General features: G+C 41.2%; 1 protein-coding gene across 1 annotated transcript in view; it reads right to left on the reverse strand.

Annotated features, from left to right (window-relative positions):
- The window catches only part of chd7 (chromodomain helicase DNA binding protein 7), an 87761-nt gene that overhangs the window by 34178 nt on the left and 35807 nt on the right, over nt 1–17776 (reverse strand). The window contains exons 4-8 of the mRNA XM_014987039.2: nt 16957–17429; nt 5612–5756; nt 3668–3799; nt 3409–3474; nt 1248–1303 (exon numbers count right to left, since the gene is read on the reverse strand). Coding sequence (XP_014842525.2) covers nt 1248–1303; nt 3409–3474; nt 3668–3799; nt 5612–5756; nt 16957–17429 — 872 coding nt within the window. The remainder of the gene's footprint in view (nt 1–1247; nt 1304–3408; nt 3475–3667; nt 3800–5611; nt 5757–16956; nt 17430–17776) is intronic.

The raw sequence follows: 17776 nt of genomic DNA on the forward strand, positions 1-17776 counted from the left end.
CTGGCCAAGACTGATGAGAATACATTCAGGCTATTGCAAACACTTATTATTGGTCAAGATTGCACAAAATATTACACTAAAGTACAAACAATGGTTACTTATACTTAGTTGACAAGTATACCGATCAAATTTAATGACTTGCTTGCAGCAAAATTTCAGTATTAATTTGATAAAAGGGAAGCCATTTTTGCTGGTACTGAAACACCTGGTGTTGTTTCTGATGGGACGAGGCAGTAAGCTGCTGTTGTGTTAGCGCAGGAAGTGTAAAAGTGAAAGATAAAAAAAAGATAAGTGCTGTAAAAGTCGACATAAAAAAAGGGTACGCTGACTTTGTCACAAACGCATCACGCCTTTGAGTCACAGATGTGCTGTGCAACCAGTCGGGCTGCAAGTTTTACGAGAGACGTCGGTTTAAACATTTTTAATGCAGCCCAACCTGTTGATTATGTCCCGTTTAGTTTGTCATTACTTTATGAAGATTCTGCAACGCGTGCAGTTCAAAGACGGGGCTCATTTTCGCATGAACTGTGTAAAAATGGACAGATTCAAGGTACATCAGTGTTGAAACAAAAACAAAAAAATTGTGTCAGACTAGGCTAAAGTTCTTTGAAAATTACAGACATTGTGGTGCTGAAACACATCAAGACATCAAGAAATCAACATCAAGAAACATCAAGAAATTTGAGAGATTGTTTCCATTTCTAATACTGCTTTTTATGTGTTGCAGCATTTACAGTATAAATATTTTTTATTTAGTTTGATTTATGAAAGATTAAGACCCCACACCACTATTTAACTTTGCTTGTCAGATTTGTAAAGAAATGTTCAAATCTACTGTCGACGTGCAAATTTTTTTCCCCTCATCTCAGCCAAACGGTAACCTAGACACAAAAGGCCAGCATGACAGGAATATCATGCATTTAGCAATACGATGGCATGCAGAGACCGCGCTGCTACCACTTATATTATTGATGCTAGAATAGATCTGAAACCAAAATAGGAGCGATTGGCGCATAAAAGAAAATTGAATACGCCTTTTCAGGCAGAATGTCCCGAGCTTTTCACACTAATAGACCAATGGACGCCCTGGTGTGTGTGTGTGTGTGTGTGTGTGTGTGTGTGTGTGTGTGTGTGTGTGTGTGTGTGTGTGTGTGTAGAGAGAACGGGTCTAAAAAAAGAGGAATCCTTGCTGTGAAAGACAAAAGAGGTAGAGAGCTGAAAAAAAAAAAATTCAAGCTACAACTTACAAGCCCTTGAACTTGACGTAGAACTCCTCCACCTCCACTTCATCGCCCGACTCCAGCTGAAAAGGAGGGAGAAAATAAGAAAGGTTAATAATCACAGTAAATATAGTGGCAGAACGGTGAAAGAGCAGAAGTGGCTCGTCGTTATACAACATGTGGTTAAAATGGTGAAGTGAGCGCGCGAGGAGCCTGGACACCGTTTCACACCAACCATCTGTTAGGGGGGTCGCACTTAGAGGAAGGTTCAGTTTCTGTTGTCAGTCTTGCACATCTGGGACCTTTTGATAATTAGTCAAACTGAAGAATACATTTAGGCGTTTTTCTACACAAAACAAATTCAAATTGAAATTTTGAGTAAACAAAAAAAACAAAAAAACACTTTATTTTACTTGTGAAAGAAGAAAACCCAGTAGCTCTTAAGTTGTTCTGACTCATTCAGTTTAATGTAGCTGCAGCAGGCGCGCGCGCACACACACACACACACACACACACAGAATCATTGTACTACCACTACTACTGTAATGCCATGAATCATCAATCACACGCGCGCGCACACACTGCCTAAGGAAACACTAGCTTGGCGTCTGGCTTAGCTAGCGTTGTGGTTTTGGCTGTGTGCCAAGCCTGGGGTCAACTCTGAATGGAGCTGTGAGAAAGGGTGTGTGTGTGTGTGTGTGTGTGTGTGGGTGGGTGTGTGTGGGTGTGGGTGGGTGGAGAGTCCCCCCACTGGGAGTTGGCTGGCAAAGCACAATTGGCTGGTGAGTGAGTGTGTGTGTTGGCTGAGCGACGACTTTTCCTTAGTTAAGGCGCATAAAACAAAGCGGGGCCGACGCACACGCAGTCAATCAGAAACACACATATTGAATTACAAGAACTCTTGTATCTGCTTACAAAGTGAATACGGACCGACTTAGCAGTCTGTGTGTGAGGGCATATGTCTGACTGTCCGCGTGTGTGTGCGCGCCTGTGTAATCTCCTTAGGCCAGCTGTGGAGCGACTACTCGCATGACGTAAACCATGACTCAGGCCAGTCTGAGTCATGTCCGCGCACGCATCTGCATGATGTGTCACAGTCTGAGATGAGCTATACGGTATAAAATATTCGCTCCCTTTACACACATTTTAGTGACACGCAGGTCTTAATTCATATAATTTAATAAGATGTCAGCGAACCCTTTGCAGTTCGGTTCTGCTGCAGTCAACTCCCTTGTGTTTCATGGACCCTGCTTTGTGCAAGGGTATGCCATCATATCGGAACAGGAAGCTCCAAACTAACAACTGTTCCCCCAGAGTCGGGAACATGAAACTGCTCTAAATACCGCTCTCCTGGCTGCAGCCAAACCCAGACTCGTGCATGGCATTGCGAGACAGAGAGGCATGATTTGGCCCTCCGGGGAACGCTCCTCCAAAGGCTCTAGAGTTCAGTGGCGGCGAGCTTTAGTTCACACCCGCGGTTCCGACTCTGCATTACAATTGGTGATGTAAGGGTTGGATGCAGCTGCTTGGCCATGGAAATACTTTTATCTGTTGGCACTTTGCATCAAAACTAAGGTTTGTAGTAAAATTGCGGGCATATCTCTTAACGACCTGATTGACCTCTATAGTTCCAGGTCTTTGAAGAAGGCCAGGATCATTTTTGGCAGATCCTTGCCAACCTTTGTGGGCAGCGTGCTCCACTTTGGAGACACACAATGCCAGATTAGAAGACCAAGAGACTGAAAAGAATCTTTTGTTTCAGCTGCTATTAGCCAAGTCCACATCGTATGGTCTTGTGTTTTTGTAACTTTTTTGTATGCGTTTTTAATGTCTTCACTGCTGCCTGCACAACAAATTGCCCCTTGGGGATAGAAAAGTTTACATGACTCATTCCATGAAGCTCTCTAATCACTGATCTTGAGCTAATCTGAAGGCCACAGACTTTGGAGGTCTGAATGCTGGTGTGTTGCTGTTAACATACTTTCTTATATTAACACCAGTTCACTTTGCAATATTTAAAAGCAAGAAGCGACCAAACTCAGAGCAACACATTCTGTCACTTGTTTCTGTAGAAGCAGATTGCATGCCTAGCTGCTTGGTATTAAGCTAAAGTGGTTGAAACACCTGACTTAATTGTTTTAAAGGGGCGGGGGGGGAGTGAATACTTTTTGAAATGTATTGTACGTACTTGCTTCTTGGTGCTGCGCATACCCATGATCTTCTCCACAACAGGCCCTTCAGCCTCAGTCAGATCCTAAAGCAAGAGAACAATTACAGTTTTGTTGTAAATTAGTAAAATAAAAGTCTACACATATTTGCTTTGTGAATGGAAGTAGTTGTATGGAAAGCTAACTTCATGTGAAGGTAAAAAGAAAACTTTAATCTTTGGTGAGAAAAAAGTAATAGTGAAGGCAAGATGAACCGATTACTAGGATCCCAGGCCTCACCTGTTGTTGTGACGAGGACGAGGGAGATTTTGGTGTTGGTGAATCGTCTCCGCTGTCATCGTCCTCCGAGATCCTGAACTCCAGGTCCTCCGTGTACCTCTTCCTCTTCACCTGCCGACTCGAACGGCGCTTCTGGACGGAAGAAACGCGTCAGCATTGTGTTACAAAAACATTCACTCCCCTTGACCTTAGATACATTTCGTCACATCACATCCGCAAGCTTTAAATGGTTTTCATTAGGATATTATGTGGCTGACAAAGTTAAAGTGACGCATGATTAAAATTTAAAGGAAAAATACTGTTTAAGGTTTTCCACTAATAAACATTGTGTATCTAACTGATACTTCTAAAAAGACCAAGAAACCCAGCAGATATGCCAAGAGGAAAAGCAAGGCAGTTTAATTAAGGGCTGCGTTATAAAACAATCCATCAGGTTTTGAACACCTGCCTGGCCTCTGCTCATTTGCTCATCCAAATATGGGTAAAGTCTGGCACAACTACAAACCTACCAAGAGATCATGACACTGTCTGCCTGAACTGAGAGAATCAAAAAAGCTGAGAGAAAAAGCACCAAGAAATTCTGTTTGCACCAGCAAACAGATGCTTTGGTCACATAGCAAGACTGAACTTTTTGGTCTATAAAGAAGTGAAACTGAATGCAAGCCACCGCCACACTTTTCAGATTTTTAATCGAAAAACATTTTCATGACCTTGCAGTTAACTGTTAACTACGGTATGTCGGTTTCTTAAAATATTAACACGATGCATGCAAGTTTTCAAGGTAGAAATTCAAATATTTTTTTAAACACATGGTTCAGCATTTAGCTTAATTAACTCACTTTCCCCACCCCCCCCCAAAAAAAAACAGCCTTCATTTTCATAATGCCTATCCACTTAAGTCAGCAAAATGCTGATTATTTTAATGCCTAAAATCTTGCCATAAAAAGAAAAAAGGAAAACGACGATGTGAGGCTTTAGGGAACATATTAGCAACACAGCTGCTAAAGTACCTTTTTCCTGTTGAAAACCAGGACTCTTCACGGGTAACAATAAGATTTACTCATAAATCTTAGTGTGAGGAGGGGATGCAACAGCTTGCCTTTGTTCCTCTAATTAGCACTTCACATTTTAAGCAGGCATTTATAAAGGAGTGCATCATGGCGCACGCTACTGGGGTCTGATAACGAAGAGGTTAAATAGTAAATCTGAGGCAAAATGTTTCCAAAATACATCACTGGCTAAAAAGTTGCTGACGGAGGACGGCGACAACCCGATGGGCGCGGTTGGCCCGCGGGTCTGTCAACAAGGCTGGTTTACAACACAAATGTTCCCTGGCTCAGCGCCTTCTCTACAAGCTGTGACCATGAGTGATCAGAAGTGGTTTGATGGCCTTCTGCTTTTTTAGCTGGGCTTCCTGAAATAGCCGTGGTGTGGTTATTAGAGTTGTGAATTTGTATTTCCCCCCCGCCCCCACTTCCTAAATTGTCAAATCTCGCTAAAATTTTCAGGATATTTTTCAGGATTTGTAAACTTTTCCTACAGTAAAATTCAAGCAATTTTCAAGCATTTTCTAGGTAAGTTTTAAAAATTTTTCCAGCACTACACTTTGGAGATGAAAACAAAACAAATGCAAATAGAAATATTTTTGCTAATTCTAACTGATCTAAAACAAGAAAAGTTTAGTCTGATTTAACTTCTGACAGTGAGAAAAAAAAAAAAGTATGTTAAAAATTTCTGGTTTCAACTGAAAATAACATTTTCCAAAATTAGGCTTTGAACCAAGCGTTAGATTTCGCTTTAATTCAAAACTGTGCGGTTTGAATATCAAGCACTTTCAAGGACTTTATACAGAAATAAAGCACTTTCCAAATGCTGAAAACGCCCAATTGAAATTCAAGCGTTTAAGGATTTCAAGCACCTGCACGCACCCCGTCTATTGCCTACCTGCACACCATCATCATCCTCCTCTTCAGGAGGAGAGGGCAGTGGAGACTTCACCTCCACGTCGTCACCGACTGACGACTCTCTCTTCCTCTTGGCGTCCTTCTTAGCAGCGCTGGCCCCGCCCTCTGATTCCACCTTTTTACTGCTGTGGGAATAAACGATTAAAAACATGTAAGCAGCAGGATTTGAAAAGGGGTAAAAATACATCAAAACTCATTCTTTGTAAGACTATCTCAGTAAAAGACAACCAAACCTTCATGTACGTGCGTGTGTGCGTATTTTTGTGTGTATCTGTCTGTCCCAGGGCAATCGCCATGTTTGATTTACCCATTTAGAAATCATTAGTGTGCCTCAGGCTCTGGCACACAGGGGGTTAATATGATGAAAGACTGCATGGAGGCATGGGAGCAAGATGGAGAGATACAGGCACGGAGAGGAAGCGAGAGGGGGGTCCGGAGAGACAGACAGGCAGACAGAGAGAGAGGCCCCTGAGAGAGGAGGTGGGCGGAGCCAAGCTCTCCCCAGGCCTCCACTAATCTCTGGCATGGAGAGGAAGAGGAGCTGGCTCCATCTGCGAGTGTGTGTGCAGTAACACCACAGAGGTGAGAGGACACTCAGCATCCCTCCGCTGTCTCTCGTACAGCATGTCTCCGTGTTCTTATGCGCCGCTCGCAGGAAGCCAACTTGCTCACAGTCCCGTCCTTTATTGCTTTAATCCCGAGTCTGATCGGCCACATTTAAGGGCAAATTTGCAATTCATCACTCGTGTGTATTCCTGCCGTTTTCAGAACAATGCCAGGCTTATTAAGTAGACGTGCATTTCTGCAGTGCTGATTTTCTATTACACGGTACAGTACGGTCCAACTCCACATGACTTCTGCCTCATTTTTCACCACAGATAGGATCATCTTGACATGTGGAGGATAAGCTTTTTATCACTGCAGCACGTGTGAAGCTGTGGTGACAAAAACAACTTCACTGCCCAAGTTTCCGTACAACTCTATTAGCCGATACATATCTTCTAACGCTTCGTTTAGACAGAGCGGTACGAAACGGGTCGATGCAGTTTCCTACATTATTTTAACTGTATTTTAACTGATAGGGTGAGGTACTGGTGTCAAACAGTTCATCGGCTGGTGGACAGATAAACGTCACTGCTTACGATAAGCACAAGAAACACTGCTGTGTTACGTTTGTTGTTAAGCTAGCATAATACATTATGCATAACGCCACTTTGAGTTTAAATCTCGCTAGTCCAGTGCCTCAAAATCCTCTGTATCTGGTGGTGGAGACGATTTCTGGAGTACGCTGGACCATAAAGTAGCATACCAAACCGTACCACTCGGTGGAAACGAGGCGTTAGTGACCGAAAATGCTTTGGCAAGTCAGTAGATCAGATGCAACGTCCACATGTGCGAAGAAAATTTGGGTGGAGGAGCTTTTGCTGTTCCAGTTTTGCATATTAAGTTTCCGTTTTCATTGTATGTTTCAAAAGCCAGAGAGTAAAAGTAAGGCAGTGTGCTTTGACTGTTACCTAATATTTAGCCGTTGTTCAATTTGTTTTTCTTAACACTGTTTAGGTTCCTGTGTGTTAATTGTCTGCTATACGTTAGCTCTGTGTGTATGAGTTTACTTTAAAGTTTTATGGTATTCAATGTCCTAATCAGATATATACGTATATAATATGGGCAGTTGATAAAGCCACTAATTTCATTTGAACATATTTATTTTCCAGACGAAAATATGGCAAGTCTGTGCCCTGAGAGAAGCAGCACCTATAAAACATCTCCACCACCAGATCTATAGAAGCTTTTGCTTCAGCCAGAACTTTAGAAAAGAGGCTTAATTTTTAAAGCAATCAACAAAATACTTCAAGGTAAAAACAAACAAACAAACAAACAATACAATAATAAGTGCCAAATATGTTCCCTGTAGCAGTTCCCCTACAATGCAGTGTGGCATTTTTCAAATGAACATTTTACAACATGAGTGCTCACTATTCATGTGAGAGTAAAAATCAGAAGAGAAATTGGAGAACATGAAACTATTTTTATTATTTCAGACAACTTGGTGCTGCTAAAAAAATTCTTGAACTAAAAACTTCCACATCATTATCTACAATATTTGTTGCACTGACTAGATTTAAAGGCAAAACATGATATTTATAGAGCATTTCTGAAGATTCAAAATTATAAAAAAAAAAAAAAAAAATTAACATGGCTGAATGATTTAATAAAGTTGCTCACACTTGGGATTAAAATATGTTTCTCCAAAAACATGGAACTGGATCCCAGATAGAACCAGCAGAGTTTGGATACAACGGGCCGATTTCCATTACAATACAAATGCTACATTATATCTTTAGGCCAGACGGAAACAATTGTCCAACTAACCTCCTCCCAAACTGACGTTAAAACTGTGTGTGTGTGTTTTTTCTGGGCTGAGTCTGCCCTCTGCAGAACTGTACGCCAGGATCGCTCTCCTCCACCGCATCCCCTCCTTCCTCCTGCTCTCTCCCCTCTCTCTATCTCTCACCCCCTCTCTGTCCCTGGGGCCCTTCTCCTTTCATCCTCACGCCAAGAGCAATCACCATCTCCGTGGTAACGGCTGGTCATGTGACCTGCACCTGTTCCTCTGGCTGGTCGCCACACGCTGGAGCCATCTGGCCACACACACACACACACTCACACACACAGACTTCTCCACTTGGCTGCCTTCTCCCCTCTCTTCCTCCTAGCGTCTTCATGGCCTCACTTCCTAACTGCAACATCACCTCTCGGCTCGGAGCATCTCTTCAGCCCTCTTCACACCAATCTTTCACCTCTAAGAGCCTTTCGCAATCAATGAATCAAATCGGGACAATAAAGTGGACTTTGGCAACTTTCTTTTTCTCAAATGTGCCACATTAAGCATGTTTTGGTTACGACAGAAAATTATTTGACATTTTAAGAAAATTATAAACATGTAAATCGCTAAAGCAAGGTCTTACAGTCACTACAGTTTGAGATTTAGAATTAATTTAAGAGCCAAACATGCATTGTGTCTTAGTTCTGATAAATTATATGTCTCGATTAAACTTTACTAGCATGTTATAGTCCTAATTTCTGCTTTTAGACTTTCTACTGGCGGTGAAGATGACACAGAAAGCCTTTCAGGTCAGACTCACCCAGCCCCGTAAGCATTTTTCAACAAGCTCAAATAAACCAGCTGACTTGCTTTTTCAACCCACTTACTGCACAAAATTGCAGATATGGTTTAAATTTTAAGCTAAGTGCTTCCACAGTTTTTGGGGATGAAACTTATTAAATTTTATGTTATGCAGGCATTTATGTCAGTGAAATTTTACCTACTACTGGAAACGTAGAAGCCCAATAGAAGTAGGAAACTTCGAGTCACTGTTCATAACATTGTACAAACAAGTTACAATGTTTACTGTACCTTTCTGAAAGCACATTAAATTAACTTCAAAAAGTGAGATAATTTTAAATAAGTTATAACTTATCACAGAAATATTTAATGTAAACCACATGGCAGTGCTGTATCTCGTTAGCTGCGTTTCCATTAACCATCTAATTGCACTCAATGAAAATGAACCAATTAAAAAAAAAAAAAACTCAGGTTTTTACAAAAAAAAATAAAAATTACGCTAGGATGTTTTGCATTTCACAAAACTGTAATAGAAACACGTTTTTAGCATCACGAGTCACGTGATCAACAACCTGATGTTACTTCTGGCAGAAAAGACGAAGACAGGAAGTTGTGATGGCCTGTTTTTAATGACTTGAACAAATTTATTTATGCATTTTATTTGACATTATTGATAAAGTTTTATGTACGTTTGTAATGGAAATACAGCTAGTGTGGCTTTCTAATGGTAAGGCCCTGCAGAAGACAGTGAGGGGAGCTTAGGTCACTGGAGCAGTCCTCCCATATTGTTGGAAGCTCCTCATGTTATTTCTATAAAGTTTATAAACTGTTGCAAACAGTACAGTAACCTTATATGCAGAACCAGCAGACTGCTACACGTTTCTGCCTCAAGCTGTTCCTGAATCAGCCTTTTAGATTGTGCTTTTTATATTTCTGGGCTTATTTTACGTAACTTTGTCTTTATATCATAGCGAGTACAATGATCTTTTTCTTTTTAGCTAATCAAATAAATGATGCCAAAAAGACAATGGATCAATAACAAATCAATCTGACAAAAAAAACTCAACTTTTTTTTTTTTTTTAAAGGTTTTGTTGGCTCTAGTGGCCTTTACTTTATTTGAAAGTAGTTCGACAGGAAAGAGGGTAATGAGAGAGGGGGAAGACATGCAGCAAATGTCACCAGGTCAGGAATCGAACCTGCGATCACCGCCACGAGGACCAAGGCCTCAATGCGTGGGCTGTGCTTTGCCCCTGCGCCACCACAGCACCCCCCAAAACAAAACAAAACAAACAACAACAAAAAAAACTCAACTTTTGATAGAAATTTAGTAATGGTTGAGTCAAAAGGAACAAATTAGCAATGGAAAAAACAATTTTTTCCAATTCTGAAGCAAATGACAGTTTTTCCTTTTTCTACCTTCTCAAATGTGCCTCATTCACCCTGATGTAGGTGTGTAGCAAGGCCATTCACACATCCTAGTCTGCTATGGAGCACTATGGGAACCATCAACAAGGAAGCTGAGATGATGCTTTCGGATCTGAACTGTGGAAAAAAAGGAACAGGAGCTTCCGAGTAAAATACGGAGAGCGAAGGAGACAGGAAGAGGACAACAGCAAAGAGGGTCGGGGTGTAAGGGACACCTGCTGCTGTGATGAGTCATAGCACCAAGCCTCTATGGCCCCTCCTCTTTAAAAGAGACATAAAGAGGGCCAGAAGGCAACGTGCATGCAGACATCTCTGCATGTTCAGAAAGTGCTGTGTGTGCATTCACGTCTGCAGACATGCACAAAGCAAGGTGCCTGCATGCAGGTCGGACTTCTTTGTGTATTGCAAACAAATCACCCCTGCACACACAAACATACGCACAGAGGGAAGGGTGTGGCAGCTGAGAGTGGAGTTATTTATAGATGTGCTTCCTCAGAGAGAGGTAGACGGAGGCGGCGTGATGGAGGGAGCAGGGGGGAAAATGAGGATGGAGAGGAAAGGCAAGGTCAGAGGAGAGCAGTTAGCTGACTGGACAAGTAAACCACCTGATTCTCGCCGCATCGCTCACACCCACTCCTGGACAGCTCAGAGCATCAGTAAAGTGCACAACTGAACGGCTTCTGTTGTGTGTTTTAAATCAAATTTGACAGCGTTTGTTTTTTTTTTTCTTTTTGCCATAATGAGTTCATGAACCAGGTACTTCCTTACTTAAAAAAAATAGTAGTAGGCATGGGCCAGTTACCGGTGACAAGGTGTACACTGGTTTTAGAACGTCACAGTTTTGCTGCTAAACTTTTTCATCAAGACGATTTTATGATTGAAGGTGTTTTTATTGAGATGCCAAGGAAAAGTGTTGGACAGAACCTGCACTACAGGGCAAAAGTTTAGAAGCAAGATCAAATTAGCATAAACGAAAAAGTAGAAAGAGCATATTTTCATCCCTACATGGAAATGTAGAGATGTCCAATGTTCATTAATTGTTCATAACTTTAACAATTAATTTTTTGTTAAATTTCATTGTCGATCACAATGAAATTTTACTACAAATAGGAAAAAGTAATTTCTTTCTTGTAGTTCGCTTTCTTTACAGTAACATTATTTGGCTGCAACAGCAGCGTCGCATGTATACTATTTGAAAACTGATTTGTTTTCTTTTTTCTTAATTTTGCACTGAAGAAGTCGAGACTCTAGCAAACCTTGACCATAAAATTAAACTTTTAACATCTGTTCAGCAGTGGGATGGTAAAATCTCCGTCTACCTGAAGGGAAGCCGAGGAAAACTGTGCAGGTTACCTAAAACAAAGTGATCATATGGTGAATGCATGCAAAAAAAAACCCCACAAAACTCCAGCTCAATTTTAAGGAAAGAATTGTGAATCAAAACTTGAGTTTGCTTTCAAATGATTATCAAGTCCAGAGTAGCTGCACACTGCTGGTCAGTAGCTGCTGGTCCTCCCCTTTCAGCTACGTACAAACAAAATCTGCTGCTTGGGAGGGAGAAAATTAAAGAGTACAACTCATCACTCTTAAGGTAACATTGCTATATTGCAGGTGACATAGGTACTATAGATAAAATGATAATTACAATGAGTAAGTTTTATATTGTAAATAAAAGATGATTAGGTAGCTTCATAAATTTCTTATTTATATTTTTTAAAAATGCTGTAAAACCATGTGTATGTTTTTACTCAAAGTTTTAGTATGAGAATGTCACACCAGCCCATGCCTGCTTTACAGCTTGCAGTAAAAGAAAAAAAAACAAAAAAAAAAAAACAAAAACAAACAAGCACCGGTAGATTATAGTTAGCTGTCGTTCATTGGTTAAAAAGCAGAAGCACGTGTTATTAGGTGGAGTTAATAAATGTGCATGTTTTTAGAGATATTCAGCAAAAATCAATCCCAACAGGAAAAGTCAGTAACAAATACACCATAAATAAATTACCGAAATGCAACAGAACATGCTCATAAAAAAAGAAAAATGAGAACACTCACATACACACCATTATCCCAATTTCAAAGTCTGCAAAGGGGCCTATATAAAATGAACTGCCTGGTGTGCAAACTGTTGTTGCCCCAACTTATTCTGCAAACGCTTTGCTGACAAAGTGCGACTTCTGAGAATGCCACAAACATGTCAATAAATGGTAGTGAAACCCAAAAAGCAGCCTGTGCTCAGATGGTTTTACAGCGCAGCCCAACATCCCGTTTACACTCATAAAGAAAAGCCTTCCGTCTGCTCTACGGCGGTTTATTTGTTCATACAGAAATGCAAATACAGCAAACAGAGAAAAAAAAAAAAAAAAACATACTGCAGTGTGGTGTGACAAAAAGAAAGAAAGAGAGAGAGACAGACAGAGAGAGAGCGAGAGAGAGAGAGAGAGAGAGAGAGAGAGAGAGAGAGAGAAAACTTGAAGTTTGCAGCATATATTGCCTGCCCAAAAATCTAATGGAACATGAATGCTGGCAGCACCCAAAAACTTTTTTTTTTTTTTTTTTTTTTAAATAGAAAAAGGTTTTGTGTTATGGCTTTAAGATGCAGTAAATGAGGCTTTTAAGGACATTATCAGATTTGGGAAGGAAGTCCTGCTGCTAAGAACAGCTAAGAAAATATCTCTACTTAATGGCAATTAACATGTAAAACTTTTAAATGATGTTTTGTCATTAAAAAGACACTTGTTAAAAGACTGGAAGGCTTGTTTATGGAGAATGAGCTATGACTAATGAACTCAAGTTCATAAAAGCCATGCCAAATTTCTTCCCAAAAACAAACAAAAAAAAATTTATGCTGTATTGATTAAGTGTTATGCAAGTCCTTGACTTCAATTACAAAAAGCAGAGGACGGAGAGGAAGAGATGACAAACCCCATCAGGAAGGGGTGGATTTGGGAAAGGAAGGAATAAAACAGGAGATAAATGGGTGATTGCAGAGGTCCACCATTTTAGAATAGGAGTGAATGGCCGGCAGCCATTATTATGCTAAATTAACCTGGGAGCTCCAGGCCACCACTCAAGATGGAGGAAAGCCTGACAACAGATAAGAGCCAGTTTAGTTTACCAACACACACAGGGCTGAGAATGGACTCCCCACCCCCACATTTCCTCTGCCCTCCCTCACACATACACACACACACACACACACACACACACACACAGCTGGGGCTGTGGAGTGGTCAGCAGCATGGTCCTCATTATCATTAGACGCCATTTTCTGCCACAAAGATTACCAATGACTCCCCCTTCCCTTCCCCCCCCTCAAGACATGCATGTGCACACAAAAGTCCAGCCCCCTCATCTGCCCCACCTCCATGCCCCGGCTCTCTTCTAGTGGCCGGCGTGTGCATGCATTCACACACCCACCAAACCTCCCCCAGCGCTGACCCCCTGCCTGCTGCTGCTGCGGCCCTCCTCCTTCGCCAGGGATAAAAAAAGAGGCCGAGAGGAAAGAGAGATGAGAGAGACTGAAGGACGTGGGGCGAGAGCGGGATGGGGGGGGCGCGTCCTGACACATTCCTCAGTCCGATCAAGTTTCCACCTTCACAATGATGTGCTGAGCCTCGCAAAACACCCCGAAGCCCTCTGCAGTTCTGCGCTACTCCTTAGATTATGGACTTTGTGAAACAAAGTGCAAAAAAAAAATCAGAGATCCGGAAATCAGAGTTTTGAGGCCGATTTCCAACGTTTGGGTTTTGTAGAGCTTTGAAATCCTGGTGATGATATTGGACAAATATACTTTTACTCTTGGAAGAATAATACTGAACCTTTTAATGTTCCTACAGCTAGAAAGTATTTATAGATACGAAAAGCTATTCTAAATTGACAAAAAAAAATAGAGATGTAATTTTAAATTGTCTTTGGCATCGTATGCCAGCAATTAGCATGATTAGTGCAGTCTGCATAGCAAATACAGCGGTTTTCTTATACATTTCCTTCAGCAATAGGCCCCAAAACTTAAAAGTTGAACGAAACGATTTAGTCAAAAAGCTCCAGAGCCTGGCTTAGGTTCAGAAGTTTTTAAAGAAATCAATTAAAACTTGGTACCATAAAGCCAAACCACTTTTTTAATCTTTTGAAGAGGCAGTATTGGGTATTTTCCAGGTACATATGGCAATTTTATAGCACAATTAAGTAACTATGCTACCTTTCATTATGAAAAATGGCATAAAATTCAAAGATAAAAGAAATTTGACTTTGTAATTTGTAGATTAGAAATTGGGCCTCTGTCTCTTTAAGAAGCTCCTGCTCTTTCTGACACTCCTTCACCACGTCATCACAACAATCCTCATTATGCCGTTTACGTTCTAAGGAGCACTGAACTGAGAAGTAGTTTGTATAATGAGATAAGAAGAAGCACATTTCCACCAGGTGATTACCAATTACTGCTGCTAGTCTGAAGTAGAGCGTTCAGCCTTCCTATTATCTCCCAAATGTCATGCTCTCTCAAAGTCTGAAGAAACGTATTGTGGAAAATAGTTTTCTTTTAAACCCCATGTTTGTTCTTCAGGCCTCCTGACTTCATTTTCAACCCTTCACTGGTAATGAAAACAATAAACTAAGTGTACTTCCTTAAGTAACACCTTCCACATCAAAGAGTGTTGTTCAGCGTGCCGCCTCATAGTGCTTAAACATGAGAAATTTACCAGTATGGTAATGGTTGGATTTTTCCATTTCTGACCAGTTGGACAGAACCAATCAAAATAAAAATCGTCCGATTCTGGAAAACAGACGATGTTTCTTTATGTTTATGGCAGAGAAAACATCCATATCCAGACTGAGTAACCGATATGTATAGGAAACAACAGTGCTTAATGTTTGCTGCCTTAGAAAGTAAAAAGAGCGATGTGATAACAGCCGTTAGAAAAAGTGAGAAAAGGCAGAGATAAGACCAGAGAGCACAGAGTAAATACTCAAGCAGAGGTAATATCGACAAAAACTGATAAGAATTACATGTTCAGTCAAGAAAATCTGCATCCTGCTTTAACCATCATTCTCTTCACACTTCCTTTTATCAGTCAACATTTAGAAGAATTAAATATGCTATATTTAACGTGAGATGAACCACACCATCAGTGAATTTATCTGACTAGGAGGTGTGAATTCAGAGCCCAAAGTATCCAACTGATCTGTGCCATAAAACTCTATTGTTCAAATAGAGGGAGCCATTAAGTAACATGTTCCTTCGTTATAATGAACACACACTGTGGTTTATTTTGACTCAATCCCACATACACTCTCCTGCTGGCAGAAATGCTCCACAGAATCCAAAATGCGTGTTAATCCACCACCAGAAACTCCTACTCGAGTCTCCGAAATAATTGCACAGCTCATAAACCGCAGAGATTTACTCTGAAAGGATAATGAACATTTAAAAGGTTTACGGCGAGTGTCACCGAGTCTGTCTGTCTGCGACACGTCCAGGGAGGATGACAGGCACGACCCGGAGCAGAGCTTCACCTTCCACCTGAAGTTCCTGCGGCGCGGCTCGGTGTCTGACACAGCGATGTATGAATATGACTGATACTCGGATCCGTCACGGAGCCCTCGCTCCATGCTTCGCCAGTCTCTGTGATCAGAGAGTCACACCCACATAAACACTGTGTGCTACAGTTCACAGCTCAGAGGTTGTGACCCTTTCAGTTCCCCCTGGTCGGTCACATGAGTGATGGATACGACGTGTGCATGAGAGTGGACGAGCTTGTGTTTATGTGTGTGAAGTCACTTAGGGCTTTCAATGTAAACGCATGAAGATTTTCTGTGATGGATCAAATCAATCTCGCCTCTTAGACTATCTGGGATTATGACGTGTGGGATTGAGAGAAGGTGAAATGAATACAGAGTGTATTTTCTCAGTCACTTTTCCTGAAAGCGGCTTGAGTTTATGCAGAACAAAAAATGTAACAACCTGGTAATAAACCCAAATAAACCCATTTTAGGAATTTGAGAATTGCACAGTATAATAAAGCAACAACTGTAGAGGAAGTTGCGCAGAGACCGTTTCAGTTAAAGGTATATCACCTGGACTCTTGGCATTTATGTGAAAATAGTTTTGTCACATACACAAAATTTCTTCATCAGTTTTAAATGATGTTGCAAACCGTTTTCGATCAAGTAACATTTCCCATCCAAAGTTCTCTCTGATGCCACCACACAAGCCAGAAAGCAACCCAATTAGCTTTATTTCAGTTTTTCCAATTGTGTTTAAACACGTGGAAAGCTGTCGATGAGAACAACCAAAGCAGTCTGAACGGGTCAGTCTAAAAGCAAAGGGAAAATAAACAGTTTGGTGCCAGTTCAAGTTCTGGACATGATACCCGTCATCACCGTTTGCTTCAGCAACCCATAAATCATGGTTTCAGAGTCATTTGGAACAAACTGGCTCAAACACATGAGGTTGAACGCTGTGCAACTCCAATGAAAGTGGAATGCTTGAGAATCTAGGTCGGAATATGTAAATGTTTCTCGTCACCACAGTGTGCGTGCGTGCGTGCGTGCGTGTGTGTGTGTGTGTGTGCTAAAGCCATCTGATCAGCTCAATTCTGGTGATGTAATTAACCCAAATAACCACAACGGAGAGTTAGCTGCGTTTTCTTCAGTACACTTCTGAAAAATTACATTTTGCAAAATTCTACTGTGTTTCAATTGTTGGCAAACGTTTTTGGTTGGGAAAAAGTAAACCACTGGATAATTATCTTTGAGTAGTTTCAGGTGTTTTTACCTGGTTTTCTTGGGAGTCTTGGCCTTGGGTGTGGTGCTCTTGGCTTTCTTCTCCTTGGGCTCCTTGGGCTCTTTGGGAGTCTTGGGTGTTTTGGGGGTCTTCGGGGTCTTGGGCTCTTTGGGCTCCTTGCCCTCCGTCTTCTCCTTTGGTTTCTTTTTCCGCTTCTTTTTCTCCTCCGGTGGCGGCAAACTCCCTTCAACAGCTCCTGTGCCAATAAGCTGTTCACTTGCATTGCTTTCTGCGGCAGGAAACTCAGACTTCACGTCTTCATCTCCTCCTTCCCTCGCTCCTTTCTTGCCTCCATCTTCTTTTTCTTCCACTGCTTTAGCTTTCTTTTTCTTCTTCTTTTTTGGCTTGGTCTCCTGATCAGTAGGCTTCTCTGTGCTGATAGGCTGGCTGGGGGCTCCGGCACCAACCGTCGGCCTGTCGGTAACCATCATTGAGGCATCACCTGACAGGTCTGAGGGGGAATGCTGTGGGAAGAAGGGGTGGGGGGGGGAAATCACATTTAATAGTTTAGAAACTTTAAATAGCAAAAAAATTAATAATTCACTTGACCATAAAGACAATTTCAGAAAAGACATGCAAATTATAACTTTTAAATGAAAAATTATGAAATGCTCCAAGAAAGTAAGACAGAACTGTAAATGCTGGTTTAGCAAAGTTTCATTCACTGATAACTACGAAAAAATATTTATTCTTGCAGGCTAAAAATACAGGCGTAGGAGTTAAAAATGGGTCGTTTCGTGTATTTTATATTCTTAGCCAGCATGACATAAATTTTCAATATTAAATCAGCAAAGCAGTCACTTTGAATTTT

The sequence above is a fragment of the Poecilia mexicana genome, unplaced genomic scaffold (genome assembly GCF_051168715.1).
Source record: "Poecilia mexicana isolate PSO_F unplaced genomic scaffold, ASM5116871v1 scaffold_17, whole genome shotgun sequence".
In the NCBI taxonomy this organism is placed as follows: domain Eukaryota; kingdom Metazoa; phylum Chordata; class Actinopteri; order Cyprinodontiformes; family Poeciliidae; genus Poecilia; species Poecilia mexicana.